At 40.7% G+C, this 23,591-nt stretch overlaps 1 protein-coding gene across 1 annotated transcript in view; it reads left to right on the top strand.

The window, feature by feature from the left end:
- The first annotated feature begins 4,282 nt into the window (after window positions 1-4,282).
- Window positions 4,283-23,591, top strand: part of znf644b (zinc finger protein 644b) — a 47,385-nt gene continuing 28,076 nt past the window's right edge. Inside the window, exons 1-7 of the mRNA XM_069679797.1 lie at window positions 4,283-5,814; window positions 6,418-6,977; window positions 8,375-8,377; window positions 8,667-9,224; window positions 11,409-11,510; window positions 11,723-11,819; window positions 13,407-13,561. Coding sequence (XP_069535898.1) covers window positions 4,283-5,814; window positions 6,418-6,977; window positions 8,375-8,377; window positions 8,667-9,224; window positions 11,409-11,510; window positions 11,723-11,819; window positions 13,407-13,561 — 3,007 coding nt within the window. The remainder of the gene's footprint in view (window positions 5,815-6,417; window positions 6,978-8,374; window positions 8,378-8,666; window positions 9,225-11,408; window positions 11,511-11,722; window positions 11,820-13,406; window positions 13,562-23,591) is intronic.

Here is a 23,591-nt window from a genome sequence, read left to right as displayed (position 1 = left end):
TTTTATGTCGGTAGCCATCATCTCAAGATCAGCTGGTTGGCTAAAACATGAAGGCAGCTGGCGATTGTGAATCTTTAACTTTTTTTTATATTCAAGTAAACAGATGCTTTTTTAAATCTCAGAAGTTGCCATCTCAACCAATATTTGTCCAACTAAATTTGCATCCACCTAACTGCAGAGACCATCAAGTCTCTCTGATCATGCGTTTTGACTCTTTTCATGCAGATAGAAAAGAGAATACTCCCAAAATGTACATCACTGGGAAAAAACAACCTCAATTTAGGTTGCTTGTAAAGTATGTATTTAATGTAACATTTTTAAACATGCATACCGCCACCTACTGAATTGATCATCGAAATTGCTTGCGTTATGTGAGCCTAATAAAAGCATTACCTCATCAGCCTTTGCTGAGTGTATAAATGCTCATTTTGGGATGTTACTGATATTCAAAATTGAATATCTTCAATAAAAGATTGTAAAGTATCATAATGCGTCCCTATGTGCTGTATGTCTAATCATTGTGAAGTTGTTTACACATTTATTTCTTTCTTCTAAAACGTCTTCATGAAGAGTCTGCTGTTGTGTGTGTCTGTGTTGCACCTGAACAAAGGATGTCGTTCTCACACAGCTATAGATTTGAGCTTGAAGGCATAAATGGTGGCTTGAAATGTAGTAGATTAAGTATAGTGACCAGATTACATTGACAGGTCATACAATTATGCTTGACCTTTGCACTCAGTGTCATTGTGAAGGAGGCAAATTAGCCCTGTTCATTTACACCTGCCGTCATAGCAATTGATTAAAACTCCTACTTACACAGTCACCTAGTGTTGTGTGATAGAACAAGTAATTCAGGACGAAAAGAATCGCAGGCGGATGTTACAATATCTTGATGAAATGAGGTTGTGCAGCGTGTAGAATGACAGGGAGATGAAAGAGAACAGAGCCTGACATGAGCTGAGGTTGTGAGGCAGACTCAGAGCAGAACTGATGTGAGTACATGGCATGCTTCCCAGCCCACCAACCATCAGAGCGTGCTGCAGGAGATCATTTTAACTCCAGAACTTACTTCATTTCTGCTGCTGGTACAAATTAAAACTTTTACTCTTATGTAGTTTATGTAACACAACTATACGATTCAATGCAATCCAGTTCAACAAGCTTAACAGTTACGCCGGCGTTGGTTCTGTCTTTAACTGCATTATATTTGCATGGGTTTCTACTGTTTTGTCCACCATATTCACATAGTGAACATGATGGGAGCAGAATATCTAGTCTACTCTACCCTCTGTTTATTTCCCTTGAGTAAAAGACCACCAGTAACCAAGCCCAATCTCACTCACAACTCATTGAATATGGCAGTTTGGACAGTGGCCCAACGCTTCTCTATGAGGCTGTACATACCCTCTAGCGTCATTTCTGGACCCTATCCTGAAAAGTATTGTTTTGATGTGCCATTGAAGTCAGGTGATGCAGTATAAAGAAGTCTTCCTCCGGTCTAGGTTGGTAGCTATAGATGGGTTAGACAAATCCAGGAGAAAGGAGTTCAGTTCCAATGTTAAACTAAGGGCGCATTCACACCTAAAGTCCGTGTCTCTGCAAATGTCACCACCGTAAACACACTACATTGCACAGTTTTATGGTTTGTTTCCTGTATTTGATCCTACTTTAAGTCCGTTTACGTTCTCACCAGAATCAAACCTGACCGTGGTTCGTTTGGAAACGGACCAAGACCCGTCTTTTCTAGTGGTCCATGTCCGGATGTTTGGTGCGTACCAGAGTTTCATTCCGCCATTCACATCACCTAAACGAACCACTCCGAGGGGGACAAACGCTCCAGGGTTCGGTTCAATCGGATGTGATCCCGCCCTTACAGTCAACCTTTAAGTTGATATCTTTTAAAGCTACATAACCTATGTACTCTAGTCACATAATCATATGTACATTAATTATGTAACTATAGTGCATAGCAATTTTTTTCCCTGATGTTTTTGTGTCTTAACAACCACATATGGAGCGACGCATGCGAGCTTGCTCAGGCAGGCAACTGGAGCTGACATGCGTCATTCTCCACGATCACCTGACAAACACTTCCTCCCAATTTGGCATCTATTTAAGCTGCAAGATTTCCGGGCTGTCCCTCTGCTCTGTCATTGCCACTGCTGCCCGGCACCAGTACTGCGTTCATACTTTAAACTCCAGCACCCACCTGCAGGCTCCGGCTAAGGGGGTTTCAAATATTATCTCATCACTCCTCAAATTTCTGCATGTTTAACAAATCTGGTGTGATGAGCTGAACACAAGCGATGTTCTGCTGCTGCAAAAATCATTTCAAACTATTACAAACATCAGTCGTCTGAGAGAATCAAGGTTACATTCCCAAAACTCATAACTGTAAAATGTTTCTCGACAAGCTTCGAACCAGCTGTTGCAAATGTATATTTGCTAACTTGATTGTGGAACGCTGCATGTGCAAAACTGCTGCTTTTGGTTAACGTGACAAATCTGACATTTTGAGAACAAGTTGTAGCCAACCCGGATCGCAACCTCTGTGATCCTGTCGACATAAATTAAATATTATAATCATGAAGTTAGAGTTAGGTTTAGACGATTTTGTTACATTATACTGTTGTAGTAAATAAAGTAGCCACTATTTATCCACCCAGGACATATTACAGGAAACAGGCCTCACTATAAATAATTGCAGGGCTATTACTGGATTACATCAGGTTGCACAAATGACCTGGTAAATTGTTACCAGAAGTTTACAGCATCTTGAGAAAAACAAATTGCAAACAGAAGAAAAGATGTAAAAAAAAAAAGTAAAGATTGCTCAATCCAGAGTCGTGAGGCATTATAATTTGTTTTCTATTGTAAACAGCAAACAATGATGATGTTGCTCTTCCTAAATCTGATTTAGCAAACAGAAGAGCGAGGCCGGTGTCTTGGGGAAAAACCAGGCAGGGTTAGTGAAAGCTCACAGCAGATTGATCTGTTCATACAGCTTAACTGTATTAAAGCTCATAATCCCTGTAAATATCTTCAGGCAAGGCAAAGTCAGCCTTTTAACATTGACTAAATGAAGAAAATAGAAGCAAATGAGTTTTTACAAATTATATTTCTATTGAGCCCCTGTTGGTTATATATATAGAAGCGAGTTGTGTGCGCTAGCTGCTAATGAGGCTTACACGTTTCGAACAAAGATATTTTGATGGTTTTGCCACCCTGCCGTTCGGGGCTAACAGTGAAGTGCGCTTTAAATGTAGAGCGTCTGTTCCCCTTTTTGAACCTCTAACACCACAGCAGATGGGGAGAATATGGAGCTCAGAAGGTTTTACCTCAGAGGTGGTAACAGTGGAGCCACTCATTAACACTGAATTTACCACTTCGTTAGCAACGCAGCTTCCTGTAGAAAACGACCAGCCCTGGATATCAAATCCTCTGAGCATACATTTTAAAGTCTCTGGAAGAGCATAGTGTAATCTGTTATAAGATGTAGCATACACATGCTTAATATCACACTGATTATAATCCTTTTTAATATCTTAAAGCCATAAATTTAATAGGTTTGTCACAAAAAATGTAATCAAATTAAATCATTTCTTCTGGCTTTATTCCAATTCATCAGAGAATAAGTATGTCCATCCAAGTGTGTGCGCAGAGGCATATGTTTTCATTTTGTGGGTCGGCCTGTGTTTGTGTTATAGACAGATTGTGCGCCTGTCAATTTGTCAGGATTCAAGTAACAACAGTCCCATGCTGGGATCTGTGTTTGCACCATCACAGAGTGATAAGACGCAATATGATCTCATTGGAGGTGTACTTTGTTCCCATGGAAATTGGTCAATTTTAGCAGACGAGTGAGAACTTAAGGTGGAGAAGCATGAAGGTTGTATCCCAGAGGTACGCTCACATAATTAAGCATCCTCGCCAGGGTATTCAGGGGCTAACAGCAGGGTTTGTTGTGAATAGAGGTGGCGAAAGAGGGTGTTGGAAACTCATAATGTGGCACAGAATAATACCGCTCTCATTTTATGGAGAAAAGCCAAAAAACATATTTTAACAGCAATCAGCACGATTTTATCAGACCTGTTGTGAGGAAGTGTTTCAGTTTGTAATTTACATCTGGATCATTCCTCCAATTTTATTTGAAACATCGCTAACTGCAAACTGCGCTTTAAAGACATCGCTTGCTTTAGTAAGCTTTCTTGAAATAATAAAGAAATTTCGATCACATTTAAAATGTCTTGTTTTTCTTTTATATTTCAGAAACTATGCGACGATGTCAGATCTGAAGCCAAATGCACAAAAGGACAAAGACGCCAAGTCTGTGTCTGTCAGCCCAGGTCGTACTCAGGAGCCATTACAGAGTCACACATTCTCCCTGAAGAACAATGCTGCAGGTCTGTCCTCAGATGAACACGAAAACCCTTTAAATGGAACCCAGCCGAATCCATTTGTATACAGCAGTGTCCCTGCTGTTCCCCATGCAGGCAATTCATTGCCTTCAGGAGCACTTGTTAATGGACCTGGTTCACACCCCACCTCAGAGGTACACTGTGTCCTGAACAAAGGCACTGTTTTATCCAACAATGTCCTGGATGCCGCGTGGCAAGTGGAGAAGGACACGAGCCCCGAGGTGTTACCACCACCTAGTGAGCTTCAATCAGACGCTTGGAAGAACACAGCGGGGCCCGACGTAAAAACACCAGCCACACAGCCAGGTGTCAACACGCCACTGTCTCACTCGGAGGAGAATGAGTCTAAACTGGCCTATTCCACACTGTCAGGTGACGGTGCGGAGCAAATGCACATTAGCCAACCTTTGACAAAACAGACAATGAAAACAAGATCTCGACGGGACGTAGAATGGTCAGAGAGTTCCTTGGATGATTATGATGATGCTGAAGTAATCAGATGGGATTCAGCAAGGGAGCGCTTCTTGCACAATGACAGAAGGCTGGAGACCAAAGTGATGCACAAAAGAGACAGGAAGCACAATACACACGTACAGAGCGTGTCAGGCTCTGCAGAAAAGGTTAACAACAGCTTAAATCACACATGTAGACGTTTCTGTGTCTGCGGCGGTAATGATGTTGAAAATGTTGACATTGCCAACAAAGATGATTCTTTGGGTACACAGTCTGATGTGAAGCATTCCGTTGTTCCACTGAAAGATCTTTCCAGGAACACGGCTTCAGACTCTGAGCACCATATTTATAGCACAGCACAGGAAGGCTGTAATGAGGAAAATGACCCTGAATATGAAGACAGTTTTAGTTCCAAAGTAGAACAGTTCAAGACGGAACAAGTTGAACAAGAGCCACTTTTCTTTTCCTGCACAAAAGGCAATGTTAATTACATGGAAAAAAGACATTTCCATAGACATATGATGTATCATTTAGGCAAGAATAATCAGGTGAGCAGTGCGAACGTTTCACAGCCCTTCATATGCAGGGAGTGTGGGCGTTTGTTCTGTGATAGCAACTCCCTCATGAGCCACATCATTATTCACCAAGACAGGCTGGAAAAACTTATGGAGGAAATCAAAGGTCTCAAAAACACTGAATTGGAAGACAGGGGCAGCGCAGTGCAGTGCCCTCAGTGTGCGTTTGGCTGTAATTGCCCTAAAATCTTTGTCCAGCACGCCAAAACACACGATAATCTCAAGCACTACTACTTCTGTGAGGAGTGTAACTACATAACACTGACACAGCAGGCACTTGAAGCACACTTACATGTTGCACATCGTGACACACACCAGCCTCAATACAGGAAGAGGACTCATGCTAATGATGCAGAGGAAGTGGACAGGTTTCAGGGGTTTCTCACCAGCAGAGACAGAGAAGTATTTGAAGGGAATTCTGAGTTGAAGGACAAGCAATTACACTTCAGTCATTTTAAAAAGGTTGCAGACAAGACACAAGTTGCTGGGTCTAAACCAACCAAAACCAAAACAGCCCACTTCCCCCACTGTTCCAACAAAAAGGGGGGCATTTACGTCCCAAAGTCCAATGACAAAAGTGAAAACTCCTCCCAATTAAGGGGCCATACCAGCTGCATCAAAAACACTCTTTCACCGTCTTCGTGGAGGGTTGACCAGCATGGAAAATTACTCCTACAACAAGCTGTAAAATTAGATGTGGCAACTGATTTTACCTGTATGGAAAAAGATGCTGAAAACGATAACTGCAAGGCTTTTGGCAGCGCAAAGCAGAAAAACTGTCCTGCAACGGCTGATATTTTACCATCCGCTAGAAGTCTTAAATTAGACCAGATGTTCTGTCGGGGTGGCGAGAACGACCGGGCAAGCGGGAGTTTGCAAGCAAAAGCAAACCAAAACTCTGCATTAACAAGAAAAACGTCAACACCCTTGCATAAAACTATTGACAATATGAATGGTAATATATTGCCAAGGCTTAGCCCGAGGCACAAGAAGCAGTCTGCAGATAGGGAGTTAGAGAAAGGCTGTGAGGGCAGTAATATCTCCAGTGATGACACCAGTGGAGCTACAGGCAGCTTCTTGGAAAGCAGCGAGAATAAAAGGAACCCATATGCTCGGAGGTACTTCAAAAAGAGGCTGAGGTTTTCAGCCCAAGACCAAAGCCCTCATGCACTCAAGGATGAAGATGGAGGAGATGAAGACTGCAGCGACATAGAGCAACTCATCATCAAGGAGGAGTATATAGATACCTTAGTGTGTGATGATTCCACAGAGTCGCCTCGTACGTCTTCAAGCTTTGATGTTTTCCCCACACCAGGGGCAGAACATAAGCCCTGTCCGTACTGCCCTGCCGTGTTTGAGTCCGGAGTGGGTCTGTCCAATCATGTGCGAGGACACCTGCACCGAGTTGGCTTGAGCTACAATGCTCGACACATGGTTTCACCAGAGCAGGTGGCCCTGCAAGACCGCCAGCCACGAATCCGCAGAAGGATCCCCCGTGGCATGAGGAGAATGAGAAAAGGTACCAGTATTGGTTTAACGAATAACATACATATTTACACGCTAACAGCTCATCACAAAAAGGTTTTTGGATAAAGGAGATCATAGTTCGCAACAGACTGTTTCAGAATGACATGGTAAACTGTTATAAAAGAAAACTCTAGATATTTGAGATCTGGGGGCCATGATGGTTGTCAAAGGCCTGCAATAAATGTATAAATAATTTAGTCATGCTAGCAGCTTGGCTCAAGAGATGGAAGTCCTATGGTCTCTAGAGGATGACTCCTTAAGACTTTTAAGACACTTTACCCTCCTCTAGTGCCGCCATGAGGTTGACCTTTTCAGATTTAAAGCAAATGTCTCCACAACTATTGGATGGATCGCCATGACGGGCGGCTGTGGCTCAGTGGTAGAACCGGCCTTCTCTCAATCGGAAGGTTGGGGGTTTGATCCCTGACTGCTAAAGCCACGTGTCGAAGTGTCCTTGGGCAAGACACTGACCCCAAATGCCTGAATGCCTATGAATACCTATAGACCCTAACTGGAGATTGGCACGTTGGCCTTTGCCATCAGTGTGTGAACGTGTGTGTGAAAGGGTGAAAGTGACATGTAGCGTAAAAGTGCTTTGAGTGGTCAGAAGACTAGAGAAGTGCAACAGCAGAGTACAGTCCATTGTGTTTACCATTTATGTTAAGAATGAATTATAAAAACATCCTTTAACTTTCCATCCATCACAGTCATGAAGCAAAACTTGTTTGTCTAATGTGGTTTACAACCAAACACCTGCAAAACTACAGACATTCCCATCAGCCTCAGCTCATTTCTGTGAATCACAAATTGGCAATTGTTAGGATACTTACTCTTTCCACTAATGAACATTAATATTTAATACTTAATGAATAGAAAATATTATACGTGATAATCAGTCTGCTGGAATTGTCGTAAGCATGTTAGCATGTTAATGTTGGCACTTGGCTGAGTCTAGCCGAGCTGGCAGCATGACTGTAGACTCTTATCCTTGTTTTAACTGTAAACCAGATCTTCCCAAACCAAACAATCCTACCATCGTTTATTAGCCATAATCTTTTACCTTAAAACTTTTGCAAAATGTGCAAATATTAGAATTCATCATTTTTTCCAGTTGTCTAGTTTTCAGGCCATTACAATCTTTCAATTGTCTTTCAATTTAATAACTCTAGCCAGCAGAACTTACCTACCCCATTGACATTCTTTTGCTCAATAGAAGAATTTGTTATAATAAGAATATACGACTCTAGTAAGTCTTTCTTTGCAATGGTCTGATTCAGTGTCTATGGTAAACATAAGCTTTTTTACACATCCAGCAATTCCTTTTTTAGCTCTGTTTTTGGTCTCCACCACCTCCAAAATGTTTGGCTCTTCAGCTGCTTAATGTTTCGCTATTTTCACCAGGAAGTCTCCATCTGTTTCTATCTAATACATAATGCTTAGCAGGTAGTGTACAGTTGGTTTTTAGATGCTTTGTAATTAATAAGAGTTGAACAAGGACTGGACAGCTTAAAACACAAGCTAAAAGATGCTGTACAGCTGTTTACAGCTTCAGATTTGTGTAAAAGTTCTCTATAGGTTTGTGATGCTTTTATCTGAAGACTTATTAAGCGACCCAAAACACTATACTATCATAAATAATGCTTGGGGGTTTGTTCTTTCATTTGAATTTGTCAAATCCTTTCTGATATTGCAGCTGTGAAACCAGAAAAACAAGGAGAGCACAAGTGTCCCCTGTGCTGGGCCTGGTTTGACACAAAGACTGGCCTATCCAACCACGTGAGGGGACACCTGAAACAAATTGGTAGAAGTGTCACCAGCAACAGCAAGTCTCCGCTCTGTATCCTAAATGAACTGCTACATGACAAAAAAGACAATCGAAACATCCTCCAGGTCCTCAACAAGAGTGAATTCTCCTCCCGATACTTTGTCTCTCAGAAGTTAATCAGCAGCAAAGGCCTGGCTCTCGTGCACAGGGGCGTCCCAGTGAAAAAGGAGTATGAGATGAAGAGTCCACATCCCATAATGGATAGCTTCGTACCAAAACAGGAGAAGGCCTTCACAGAAAGGAAGAAGCTTCAGGTAGAAGCACAAAGAGGCTCTGAGGTCTCGCAAAGCACTTTAGTGGAACTGCTCAAGATGAAACAGGAAAGAGAGAGAAACAACCAGGAGGCCTGTGCAGCCAGGAAACTCTGTGATGTGACCAAAGACTACACGGAGGAGACACAGGTGATGGGAGCAAAGTCGCCTCATGGTATGTTTTTGTATAGGGTTTTTTTTTAAATTTGATTTTTGCTTGTTCCCCATTATGCAGCTGCTGTATCATTCTGTATATTAACGTTTTTTTTTTCTTTAAGTCCATTTACACAAATGAAGCAGTGCAGGGTATAATAAGAGTCTTTGAAATGTTCTTTTTGTTTCTAGGATGAAAAGACTGTAAAATACCACTACGAACACCTACAAAACATTTTTTAATAGTTTGGCCACAGTTTAGCTTTTTGGTGGCATACAGTACAAGACGTGTGATTCACTATCAAGGACCACACAATCACCATAATGCATTTTAACAATTATTTATTAATATTTAATTGATAATTTTGAATTAAGTGTTGTTAAACATCTTGATGCTGTCGTTTTGGGGTAGCTTCTTTGGGGATCTGCCGTAGCACCCAGGCACGACGAACCCCCTCAGGGCTCCGCGGATAGGCGGACAGAAAAAGAGAGAGAGAAGGATGGGAGGGACGGGTGCGGAATGTGAGAGCGAAAAGGGAGGAAAAGGGTCAGTTTGAATTTATGAAAATGTCGGAAGAGGCGTGATTGAGGTGTGGTCCTGCTCCTGAAACTTTGTTATATAGCATCACTAAAAAACGTAAACATCTATTCTGATTTTTTGGGAACTTTAACCCCTTTAATAAAACTGTAAATATACAGAAACTTAAAGTAATTCCAAAGCATTTTAGGTAAGTTTCAAATATCTGCAAGTTGATTTTTCAAAGGCGCAGAATGTGTAGAAGCAAAATGAATCTTAGGAAATGTTCAGAATTTATGTGAGGTCGAACTACAAAACTACCCTAAAGACAATAAAAGCATTTCAAGATCTGCTGCTCACCTTTCATAGTTAAATTAAATGACTACTCATTTGGATCATTTATATGTTCTTCCCATACAGATGTGCAAAACAAGTATGTAACTCTAGCTTCTTGTTAGAACAAAGAAGCTTGTAACAGTGCAACTCTCTTTAAGGCCACTTAAACACAAACGCATAACTACAAAAACTGAATATTACATCTGATCTTAAAGTTTTAGCATATTAAAGTTAACAATGCAAAAATATGTGTAGGTTAAATCAAACTATATTTCCCCCCCATTATTAAGAGTGGGGCGCTTTGTTTGACTGCAGTGAGGTTCACTATTTATTTGTTTGACACTATTGTCTCTGTTAACAGGTAACTGTATACAGCAGGTAGAAGTGAAGTTAACAATGTAAGAATTAAAACACACATGCAGTTATTTGAAGTTCTTTTGAGTTTCATGTTGAAAAATCATGAAATCCTTTTGATGTTTAGTTGGAAACACATCATGTGTGTTAACCGATCTTTCAGTAGGTTACAGAAAATGTTTTAATAAAGATTTACAATCAAATTGTTCTTTGTTCAGTTTAATGTTAAACTGATTGGTACGGTGCCCACCTCTACAATGTTACAGAGACAGTGAGACAGAGTGAGACTATGGTTTGTAGTGTAGTATAATACATATTTATCACTTCTTATCACATTGTAACATCAACTCAAATCCATGTTATTTCACACATTATTTTTTAACATAAAACAGTTTTTGGTTAGTATTTGTATTCCTTCTGTTAAGACGTTTATATTAGTGGAAATTGTTCTTTCTCTCAGCTCAAATTAAACAGAAAAGTCAAACCATGTTAATTTTGGAAGATCTTTTGGGATAACAGCTCTGCTCTGCTATCCCACTTCTGAATATTTGTTAACAGGCTCTGGTGCTCAGCAGTGTCATTGCCAGCTTTCTGTCGTAGGACTAACAGATCTGTGATTCTTTGTGTCGTTTATGAATCCGTTGTGATTCTCAGGAGGTGCTGCATGTGAAAATAGCCCCCCTGAAGACACCAAATTGTGTTAAACTTCGCTTGTAACACTTCTCAAACAGAAAAGTGCAAATCAGATGCTATGCATGAAACCAGGTGGAAGAAGATTTTAGAGCACACTGGGCGGTTTGACAGTTTTGCTTGATAATAAAATTACTGCGTGAACTCAAACACTTTCTTAGGATGCTCTGCTCCCTCAGTACGACAGTTTCTAACTTCTGAAGATCCTAAACTTTGGTTTGAGACGTTGGTATTATTCAGCTTTATGATTAATGAAATGGAAATGATGACTATAATTTCAGCCTAAATGTTGTTAATCATTTCTTTCAGAGGAATCAAAAACTATTCAGTTTAACCACACCTTCCCCGGGCTTCATGGTCCTCTTGCAGCCTGTGCACACAGGGAAAGGACTGGCATGGTTGAAGATCCAGGTAGGTTTCTAACAATATACAAAAGCAAAAAGTCCATATGTGTGTTTCCTGCGCTGTGCAATCAAAATTGTGGATGAAGCATATAAATCATGTGACTCAGTCTGTGGGAGAGAATAATAGTGTTGTGTTGGTATTAATCATTTAATACGTCTTGTTTGTGATAACTTTATTCCATCCCTCCGATAACAAGATGCACTGTTTTGTCTTTTTAGGCTATGATTATAAACCGAAGACGCCGAGACCAAGGCCTGGGCTGAAAAAGAAGATTTTCTCCTCCTTGAATGCTGAGATATTCACACTCACTTGCAGGTACACACATTAGAACTGTTCCCTTTGTTACCATGGCTGTAAAGAATGTGGTAAAAGTGCTCTCTACATAGTAATATATTTAAAATGTATTACCTCAATTAAAGAGATTAGAAAATCTATTAGCCAGCACGCCAGTACAAACTATGCAGGACTTAGAATAGCTACTGCTGGGCATCTTCAGGCTCTTGTTAACCCAACACAAGTCTTGTAAGAACGGTTGAAATTGGATGCGACTGATTAAGTGGTAGCACTTTGACATAAGGCCCTTTTTTCTGCCATGGCTTATTTGCTATTTTAAGTTCAGTGGATAATGGGTACTGGGTTGCACCAGCTAGGCAGAAGTTCAAAGGTGGACTAGTTGAAACGTTAAATGTCGCAGCCGGTAAACTGAACATGACAAATAACGTTTTAGTGCTGGCATATTTCAACTTCTTGTGGCCAATACATGCTCCCTCTTGAGCCCAACTGACATTGAGCACAACGCAGTAACAAAAAGCTCAAAGGCTAAACATAGCTTATGTTAAACACCAAACAACAACTTAAAGGTACAGGCAAACATTATACATCCTTTATTTACAGCTGGTGCTAAATAATAGTGACATTGAGTGTTAAAACTGGCAAACTGTTATGAATGATTTCAAGATAGTTGATCTGAACAGAGTGCATCAGTCAACCATCTTACTGCGACCTTGTACTGTGGCTGTCACTTTTCAGTCGAAATTCGAAATATCGTTCGAACCTGGTGAAATATTAATAGTTGGAACTGAAATGATTTGATCGAATTCAAATTTGAAGCACAGCAGAAAACGCTGACCCTCAAACAAATCAGTATTCTACTGTCCAGATAACACGCTGCCTGCTACAAACCAATGGAGGAAACTAACGAGCCAAGCTGTTGTTAACCTTTCCTGCTTCAGCGTCCCGACCGTGATCAGAAAGCAAAAGGGGAGACTGACTGTTGTTCTGCTCCAGGGCCGAAGCTGTAGCTAGCTTCGGGGCTAACTCCCTTCACTTTAATGCTAGCAGCATGCAGCAAGCAAGACACAGGAGCGTGGCTTAGGCTTTATAATGCACAAACACAGCCTATACTGTACATTAGTTCTGTTTTTTATACAGATCACTGTTTTCTCTGCTCTTCCGCTGCTCCGGTCCCTGGTTCACATAACTCGTGCACACACGCTTCTGTTCGCTCTCTCGTGCTAACAGCCCACTCTGACGCACTTATCTCTTCCCAAAACAGAGCTACGCATCTAGTATAAGACCATGCTGCAGAACTGAGCATCTCAACACCAACACACCTCAGGAGTGCTGTATGTACCCCCCCCTTAGAGTTCGATATCATTCAAACAAATTCCCTATCACGTTGAATTTGTTCAAACTTGATTTTTGGGAAAAGTGACAGCCCTACCTTGTATATTTTAAGTTGTATAGAATGGGTGGCCACCTGGGCCAATCCAAATACATGTAGACGATGTAAGTGGTTGTTGGAGGGATCTAAGTAAAAACAAACTCTAATGTCACACTAGAAGAAGATAATGATGGATTACCTTTAGAAACAGTGACATGCTTTTCTGTCTCCTTCTGCAGATTCTGCGACCTCGTCTTCCGGGGTCCTCTGTCCATCCAGGAGGACTGGATCAAGCATTTACAGAGGCACCTTCTGCACACCAGCGTGCCCCACTCAGGGACAGGGATGGTCGAGGTTTTGGGTCTTCATCACAAGATACAATTAAGCATGTCTGGTGAGCGCCCAGATCATGAGTAGAGTTTTATTAGACTGTCCAGCTGCCTGAATGTGCACAACGTTTATATTTATAATCAGAATAATGTTTAGATTAGTCCTGCAACTATTAATAGACGTATACTTTAGTAGAAATATATAAAAGTAAATCCAGACTACTTCACAGTATATATTAATAAAACTATACATTGGAAAGAAGATTATTGCAGGATATTATGATATGCTTTGCCTTATAAACTTAGCTATAAATAACTGATAGGTTTTTATCTTTATTTACAAAGTGAAACACAAAAATGCAGATATGCAACTGTAAAAAAAAATCATTATATTGGCTCAGATTGCTGTTTGTCAAGATAAAAAAGTGCCTTGTTAATATGACAGAGCATTTTGTTATAATGACAAAATGTTTCATTATAAAAAGAAAAGAACTTTCAAGTATATCAGAAAACAAAAAAAATCTCATTATAAACAGAAAGAAAATCTCGATATCTTACCCTTTTCTAAGAGAAACTTTTTGTGATAACAAGAAAAGTTAAAAGCAGCATCGCCACTCTCAGAGCCAACATCAAATACTGCTGTGCTCTTGTTAAGCAGTGTACACAGGGCTGTCATTAGTTTGAGGATGCTTTGAAGGATTTCACCTCTCTGTATCGTACCAGAGGAGGATCAATAGGCTTTATTGGCATGACATTCGACACGTGCTCCTCAGAAACAAAGTATCTCTCTTCATCAAAGTGACATTAGGATGTTGTATCGTGTTGGGACAGCTTGTTCTGTTCTGTTCTGCTGCTTAATCTCAAGCATCAGTGTAATTTCTGAAATCAGGCTCTCATTACAGCAGCGATACAAAGATATTTTTATAATGAAAAAGCTCTCGAGTTGTAACAAGAAAGTTCAACACTTCAGAGAATATATGTTAGAGTGTTTCATTGATGCATCTCTGTAAACGTTCTCATCTTAATTAGGCCGGAGATATACTTGCTTCTAACTACGCGTTCGCATGCACATGATGGCTGCCGAGCGTTTCCAGATGTACGATAACTATCGTATTTGTACGATAATTTAGCCCTCTGTACGATGTACGATCAATAATACCAAAAAAGGCCAAATGTAGGATAATTTGGCCCTTTCAAAGAAACCCAGAATATCAGCAATGCATCTGTCACTCATTGCATCTCTGCGCGTGCGCAGCTTGCAAGCAGCTTCCCCGAATATGCAAGGAATTATTCAGTGTGTATGTGTATGGCCATTTCAAAAACAGCGCCAAGCGTGTGGCACAGCTAAAAGAGTTTCAGGGGTTCTGTCATGTTGAGCCTCATAAACTTCCATCACAGACCCGCTGGCTCTCTCTGCACCAAGTTGTCAAGCGAATGTGCACACAGTGTGACACTCTGAGGCTTTTCTTCACCAACCAGTGTAGATACGGTGCTTTTATTTTGAAGGGTAATAACGGAACTAATGATTTTGTAATGGGCTGTGTGAAGCATACAGTTGCCGTCTTGTACAAAGGACGGGACCTCCGTGTTGTCACATTGATATGGTCCGCAGGGCACAGTTTTGCAATCAGTTTGTTATTTTGACCCTTTATTGTTTTTTTCATATGTACGATCGTTTTTGGTAAAATACGATCATTGTAAAGCTGCAGTATGATATTGCTGTATTTTCAGTCTGGCAACACTGTCGACTCTGCACATGCTCAAAAATTAACGAGATGCAGTATGAACATGTACGGTAGGGGCAGTGTAGAGGCAGAGGTCATGTGACGGGGTCAACACAGCAGCAGGGACAACAATGGCAGAAAGTTCTGAAGACAAGCTGATAGACTGAGTCCACATTTACCCACATCTGTACGATGTGTCACTGCCACCGCACAGCGACAAACATGCCTGTCAAAACAGCTGGAGACAGATAAGTTTTATTTTATGAGTCGACATGGAGACCTGCAGAACCAAATGCAAACAAGTCCGGGACCGTTACGTCCATGCACAAAGGAAAATGTTGGCGAAACGGAGAGCGGACGGTGCAGACGGTGTGTTCTGTCCACCTGAGCTGGCTGCAGTCACCGGGCCACTGAGAATTCACAGCTAAGATAATAGTAGCCTCCTCAAGTGTGGCCATGTCTGTTGTTTACATCCCGCACATATAGTAGTTGCATTTGGCCTGAGCTCTCTGGTTTGCCCTCTAAAGGTATCTTCCAGTAACACGCGTAGTGCATAGACAAGCATGTGAACAATTACGTTCATGATGCAGCCGGTTAAAAGCAAGTATCTCTCCAGCCTTAGACTCCAGGTATCAGTGTGTGATTTAAGCATGATGTCACTCATTAAAAAACAAAGGACGCTGTTCCTGAACATCTTCCAAGTTTGGTGCTTGTTTTGCAGGTTAGCACAGGAAAATGTGATGAGCAAAGATGATGTAATTTTGAACTGATGGTAAAACTTTTTCAGGGTTTATCACAAGGAGAGAGCACTTTATCTTTAGCCCAGGACATTTACTTTATATACAGTTTGTCACTCTTTGACCCTCAAGACACACTGCAACATTTTGATATATATTTCCTTTTTGAATAGAATATACATATACAACACAAGTTATATGAATGTATATTGAGCTTTAAGTAATAGCGATATTTATCTTTAGTGACTGGATGTCATTTAAGTATTTTTTATGTATTTATCCATTTTTCTTGAGATTTAAAAATACTTACACAACTATAGACATGTAATAGTCCCTAAAATCAATTTTTAACAAAATGACTAATTCAATTATTCAATTCTTCTAAAATGTAAATCCTTCTTCTCTACTCAGGCTTGATAGTTTTAGACTTAACACTGGTCTGATTTAAATACAACTTTTTGTAGATAACTGTTTGTAAAGAAATAAATAACTATTAAATAAAATGCATGAAACTAAAGTGCCACTTATGTAAATACATTTAGTGAATTCTCCTAAATTAAACAAATATACGTTAGCAACAATTAGACGTAGATATTGGATGACGGATTAGTGCATCTTCACAACATAGTTAACCCCCCAGAAAAAGGATGCGCAGTAAAGTATCCCACTGGTTGTGATTTATCTAAGATGATGTAGAGCAGTTTTGGTGGAGCGGACAAACTGTTCCACCTGACTGGTTAAGTGAAGAAGCTGTCTGAGATTTACTCTTAATGCAAAAATAAGATGCTGCTAAAGGAGGAGGTAAGCCAAACTTCTGTCAAGTTTAAAATGAAGCAAAGCCTCACTGACTTCTATAAGATCATAATCAGAAATTGTATTACTTGTGTTTTTATTAAAACAGATGGTTGTTTGCATAATCCTGCGTATAAATATCTTGAAAATAAAAACCATTACAGCCAGAGCATTCACTCTTTTTGCGTCAGAGAGCCAAGGCTTTATTCCTGTGCGTCATTACTTTGTTTGTTGATGACGTCATTACATTACATCAAGGGAGGTCATTGATCCTGTCCTATTTAATTGGAACCACAGTAGCTTTAGCGTAACTATCATAACTTAAATATGATGCAATTGAATTTACATGTATGATCCCACTGTTAATCTATTTCAAGTTCTGCTATATCTGCATTCAAATAACTATTCATATTTGTCTGTTAATAAATTATCCTTTATTTTCATTCACTCATGTGTGACTGAAGCTGATTTTAAACCTTAAGACTTTCCTTATAAACTTTTAGTGACGGTACGAGCTTAACAGGAAGTGATTTGTTTGATGATTTGGGCAGAAAGACAGCTCGTTTGTGTTCTTATAGGATGTCCACTGGTTTTACAAACCTTAACTTTAACATCGTCACCAACATGAAAAAGACAAAACATGAATACTATTGATCTGTGGGAGTTTCACTGCAGTAACATACAGTATTTACAGATATAACAGATCTCTCTCTCATTACAACACAAACTAAAAACGACATTCTAGTGAACTTTATGGAGGTCGGTTAAAGTTTGTCTCTTGTTTATTATGTAATGTATATTTATATATTTGTGACAATGGCCGTGTAAGTGCACAGCACAAATAAACGTGCAAAAATACAACAGTTTAAAATGTTTTCTTACACATCAAGAGTAAGTTTGGAATGATTAAAGTTTTCCTACTTTTGTTCCAGAGCAAAGACACGACCTTTAGCAGTTGACCCTTTCTGTCGTTTCATGATGGACCATCCCCCGCGCACATCACACAATTTGCCGCGGTTATTTTGGGTGAAACGTACAGATTTCCATGTGATTTCTGCACCCTTATTCCCAGCAGAAAGCAACTTCAGGGCTATGTGCTATTTTAAACTCCAGTTTTTAGCGTTACAGGGTGACTATTTGATGTATCTCATGCTGGATAGCCACTTCTGGGTTTTCTACTTACCAGTGGCAAAGGGGGCTAACCCTGCAGTTTATCCTGGGCAGTATTTAAAGCAGCGATCAAAGCTGTACAAACCAATTGTCATCATGCCTCTCCGGAGGGAATTTTGAAGTACATTAATGCTCCTTCTTTGGGAAATAATTGTGCCACTCTGTGACTTCATTAGGTCTCCTGGCTCTTTCAAAAGATGTTCTCTCTGGAGGTTGAAAGCCACATCGCTGGCAGACAGCATCCCAAGGGGCCGAATGAATAAAAAAGGAGAGATTATAATGAGATTGAGTTAGCCATGACCAGAATTGGGCTTTTCATTATTCCACTGGCTGGAGAGAGAGAGGGAGAGGGAGAGAGGGACAAGGCTGACATAAAGAAATGTGTTGTTGCAGGACCCGCACTCGCCATCTGCCACGGGGGTCCAATGGTAGGCAGCCAATGCATGCTTATCATTGCCATGGGTATCAAAGGGGCCTCGTCTCTGGAGATTGCTCCATTAAAACAGCAAACGCTCGAACCTCAGAAACAGAGAAAACCTGTTTTATTCAGAAGTAACACTTGTGATTGATTTAACAAATTGAAACGGGAAAAAACTTTAATTTGGTTGTTTTTTTGTATGTTTGTTTATTAGCCAATAAAGTATGGTTTAGATTTAATGTTATTTCATTTAAGTGCTTTAATGTTTGTCTTTTTTATGGTGTTTGTTGCTGCAATCAGAGGAAGTGCACAGGACTTCTTTGCTTGCTACTCTTGACTTTTTCGTCCACTAGTCCTGCCTTTTTTCCCATTTGGCGTCTGTGGCAGCCGTGATCCAGAGATCAGGACCATTGATCATGACCCTGTCCTTTGGCCAGTTATTCAGAGGTGCCTCAGACTGCCTGTGAGAGAAAAAAAAAGAAGAAAAATCAATAGGTTTCCATTATCTGGTTGGGCAGTGTCACTGGCCTGTCAATGATCCTGTTACAGCGGCGGTACAAGGGTGACACGGGCCCACACTCAATCGCTGCTGACAAGAGGAAAACATGCTGACAGGCACCGGGAACAAGTTGGAACACAGATTTGCACTTCAAGCAGCCGTCCGAGGAGGCACCGTGCAAGGCCACCACGCGGCGAGGGGCGCGCTCGGTTGGAAGGGTTGAGGGGTTGAGGGGAGGGGTGCCCAGCCAGCCTCCTTCTACTGTCTGACTGTCTAGCTCTCCACCACAAACGCTTTTATCCTCCTATAAATTATTCACCTCTGGATACACCAAAGGAAACTGGCTTGCACTGATTGTGGCTGAAGGGAAATTCATATGAACCTAAGGCCCAGTCTGCATCCATCGCTCGGCCACTCCTGCAAACTTATGCAAACACTACCTACAATGTGAAGCATTGCAGAATAAATACAACACGCTAACACCAGTTACCCATTCTTCTGCAAAATGTCAAATTTCACATTAAATCTCAATTTAATGGGAGATAGTAATTGTTTAGTCATTAAGTCACATTTCAGGGTCCTGACATGTTTCACCTCTTAACCCACAAAGAAAACAAGAGTCTGCCCTCATCAGTCCGTCCAGATGGCCAGTCAGAAATTAAGGAAGACATCAACTGTCTCCTGAAAGAACATGAATCAATATATTTTGACAAGGATCAAATGTGCTTCAGATGAACCTTTTGGCCCTCCCCAAAACACTCTTTCTCCTCTTGTCAAACCTCTTTACTTGTGTTTGTCTACATGTAACGATCACATATCCCCATGACTCATGATTCTTTTACATCACTTTGAGCAACATGATTTAATAGTTACGGCTGTGTGAGCTCCTGTCTGACTGTGTCTTTATTTCACCTTACATATTCAGCCATAAGAAGTGTATAATACTTAGAAACATATATTTCTACATACATGTCTGCAGCTTACAAATAATGAGCTCTTATTGTTTGAACTAGAGGCCTTGGGACATTTGTGACGTCACGATCCTTGTTGCGAAAACACTACCCTTCTTTTTTTTTCTTCAATTATTCCCACATATGTGTACATCTTTTTCTTCTTATGTAGGCAATTCAGTCTATAATGACTGGGGAGTTCAGGTTAATATGTTGACAAGGTTTAACAACAGCGGGTCATGTTGCACAACACGCATGGCTGCCTCCGTTCACTGCAGCAGCTGACAGGTCCTAATCACGCGCTGCCCTAAAGGCACTGGGGCATGGAGGGCTTTTAATCACTGAATTATAGACCAGCGCGAGGCTTCAAATTGAGACGTAATTAAAGTCAAAGTTGCAATAATTGTTTCGGCTAATTGGGCAGACAAGCGCGTTATGGCGCGATGTTGCATTATCTGCTGTAATTACCTGAGTCAGAGGGTTGAGCTTTTTGTCTGGAAGAAGAAGGAATATTGTGTGTTTGTAAAATGCTATTCTTTTTATGCTGCATGGAAATTTATAATACAAATAAAACAATTAAAATCAAGATACGTGCAGTTTATAGTCTGGCAGAGCTCATGGGTGCATTTTTATTTCTGCGTTTTTACGCAAGATGCGCCGAAAGGTGCGATATTTTCATGCTTCAACTAGCAAAAGTTACCTGTAATTTTCCATCATTTTCCCTATTAATTCAGCTCAATCACATCCTTTATAAATATAAACAGGCTGAGCATCATCCTCAGCATCAATGTGTCATGTACAGTAAAGAGATTAATAATGCAGTCAACAATATGCCCCGTCTTGACGTCCTCGGTAGCGATGCTGCACCTTCGGCAACATCATTATTTCCTATTAATTACTCGCCAACCAAATGCCTTCAGAAACAGATCTGCAGTCTGCAGTAGGTGTGACGGGAGAACCGGTCAGGGAGCAGCTGCCCTGCATCCCGCCGGGCTCAGACTGACCTCCTTTTTTTTTTCTTTTTTTTTTTTTTTTTTTACATCACTAAACTGGAGGCTTGACAGGCCGTGTAAGAGCACATTTGATTTGGATGAGGGGAGAAATGTAGAATATGAGCCAGAAATGACGAGTCAGGCAGGATTTCGCGTAGAGAAAAAGAATAAACTGACGAGATAAAAAAATATCCAGATCTTAACGTGTCTGTTTTTGGGCCCAAGTGTCTGTAGTGATCCATCATATTACACCCGGACTGCTGAAACCGCTTTCCTTTTTAATATGGACCTCCATCCGCACTGATTCACTCATATTTCCATCTCTGCAGCACACCTTCTCTACTATTTCACACAATATGAACATGTGCTTTAAATCCCTCAATCATTCACACAAAAAGAGGATATTTACGGTTGTGATTGTATCCAGTAATCACTTAGAGGGGTGTGAAACGGCTCTATGGGATTACAAACTGTTTAGTAACCGCTGGGCCCAGGAGCTTTATGTGCTGATGCTGCTGTGCATGTTTCACCCTCGGACGGTAGGGGGCGCTGCTCATTTCGTTCTGAGAGCAAGAAAGAGAAACACACCAACACAAAGTGGTTACACTGAAATAGATACAGACAATAATAATGAAATAAATGGAACATAAATAGCATAATTGCAGGAAATTAGAGGGATGATTTTACAAAATAAAAGTCATAGATCACTGCTTATATTTTATTCTTTGCGTCAGTTTCCACGTAAAGCTGTCAAAGCAAAATCTGTGCAGTTTATTGTGATTTTAGATATAAACTGGTACAAAATTCCTGGGCTTTTTTTTTTTTTTTTTTAACTTCACAGACCCACAGCAGCCCGGAAAGATTTCTCTTATTTTGCAGGGTGAAGGACCGTGAGCACCAAGCATTGAAGCTGACTTCCAGACATCCTTTAAGGCCTGTTTTGCAGGTGAATCCTCTCCATTTTATCAGCCTGCTGTGGCTACTGAAAGCTCACATCCCCGGCTTGCTCTCAGGACGCACAAGTCTGCAGGAGCTGCACAGATTGTCTCAACATCACATCAAACACACCCCAGAACAAAAAAAATCTTTTTCCTTTGTCGCATTTGAGGCAGAAATTTAATTACAACCGCGGGTGTACGCAGGCAGAGAAAAAAATACCAGGCGACAAATGAATATACAGAGCAAATGACAAAACATGAGGGGGAATAACTGACAGATGAAAAGACGGAGGATGTGCAGCTAACAGGCAAAACGCGCCGGTACAAAGCCGCGCGCACCTTTGAGAGCACGAGTTTGTTTTATTGCACTTCTCCCGGGTTGCATCTCCTGTCGATTTGCAGAGAAAGAAGGGGGGATAAGTGAACATGCCCTGTTTAAGAAACAAACATGCAGATTAGATGGGATTCTGACAACACACGGCTCAGACTTCATGTCCCACAGCTCAAATCTGAACAATGAAAACACACAGGGTTGGAAAATCCACTCTGCGCGGGTGACAACACTTACCGTCATCCTGCAAAAAGTAAATGCAAATAATGAGGTGGCATGTGGAAATAAATAGAGGAAGTTAAGACAAACTGATATCAACTCTGGCCCGCTTAAGACCCAATGGGTGGCACTGAAAATCTTTATTTAGACGTTTCAAGGGTATAGACGCAAATAATACAGATAAAAATCCATATTGTGATAAACGTGACGGATTTGGTGCACAGGTATTATTATTTTTATATTTCTAAAATAGAAATTAAACCCCAGAAAAGTCTGTCTTGATGCGCAGTGACGCAGAGTGGATTTGGGCGTCGCCAGCAGGAAGCCTTTCTAAAGAAGAAGAAAAAAACCTCACAAGGCTTGTGTAACATTTACTTCAAGTGCACGGAGTTGTCACCTGTTATGTGCTACCAGGCTACATGTCAGCAGCAGCCTCACAGCCTCCACTCACTCACTCAGTCACCTCTCAGGATGCTGCTCCACTGCGGGCTGCCACAGCAGGCCTACATACAGAAAATATACCTGCATAAAACCACCATCCTCAACACATCCAGACTCACCTATAGCCCGCGCACACCTTCAGACTGCAGCTGGACCGGCTCCTCAGGCCGGGAGAAACCCCACGTGACGACCAAAAGCCTAAGAAGATGTGATATAATCATAATAATATTTTTTGTTGTGCTACACAGCTTCAACAGTCACATTTACAAAGAAGGCTTGTTTTTTTGTGCGTTCCAAATTCTGTAATTATGCAAAATAAACTTTCAGCTGCCACATATGCCACGTTAACACCTACATTTCTTACACAGAGCATCAACGAAGTAATAGGCCCAACGTTGGGAAAATAAATACACAAGTAAATAAATATATAAATAGATAGATAAATATTGGTCATGGATCTCTTTCACATGCACTTAAAAAAATAGGTTAATCCAATATTGTCATTTTAGTCCCCGGAGTTTTGAAAGTCACGTGATGCTTAATTTGACGATGACGTCAAGTAAAACCAGGAAATACAGGTAAACTGGTTGCCTTTGGCGCAAAATAGAAAGTGTAGCCTGTTCATTTCGGGTGAGTAAATGAATTTTAACTGCAGGCTGCTAAAACCGAGAATAGTCTGCTTAATACCGCGATAGTTTGCAAAGTTGGCGCCATGACGGGATGTGAAAGCTGTTTTGTAAACATTTGAGAATGCGCCCAGTTTAAGCGGCTGCTTTCATGTTGGATGAAAGAATGACAGAATGAAGACACCTGATCTACAGAAGGTAAAACTTTCAACTGCATCTCTGACTTTACTTTAACTTACTTTTACTTTATCTGTGAGA

Source organism: Semicossyphus pulcher, unplaced genomic scaffold (assembly GCF_022749685.1).
Source record: "Semicossyphus pulcher isolate SPU_LCO1_2020_fin unplaced genomic scaffold, fSemPul1.0.p SCAF_4, whole genome shotgun sequence".
Lineage (NCBI taxonomy): Eukaryota > Metazoa > Chordata > Actinopteri > Labriformes > Labridae > Semicossyphus > Semicossyphus pulcher.
The sequence above is the reverse complement of the archived record's forward strand: the minus strand, read 5'-3'. Positions and strand labels throughout refer to the sequence as shown.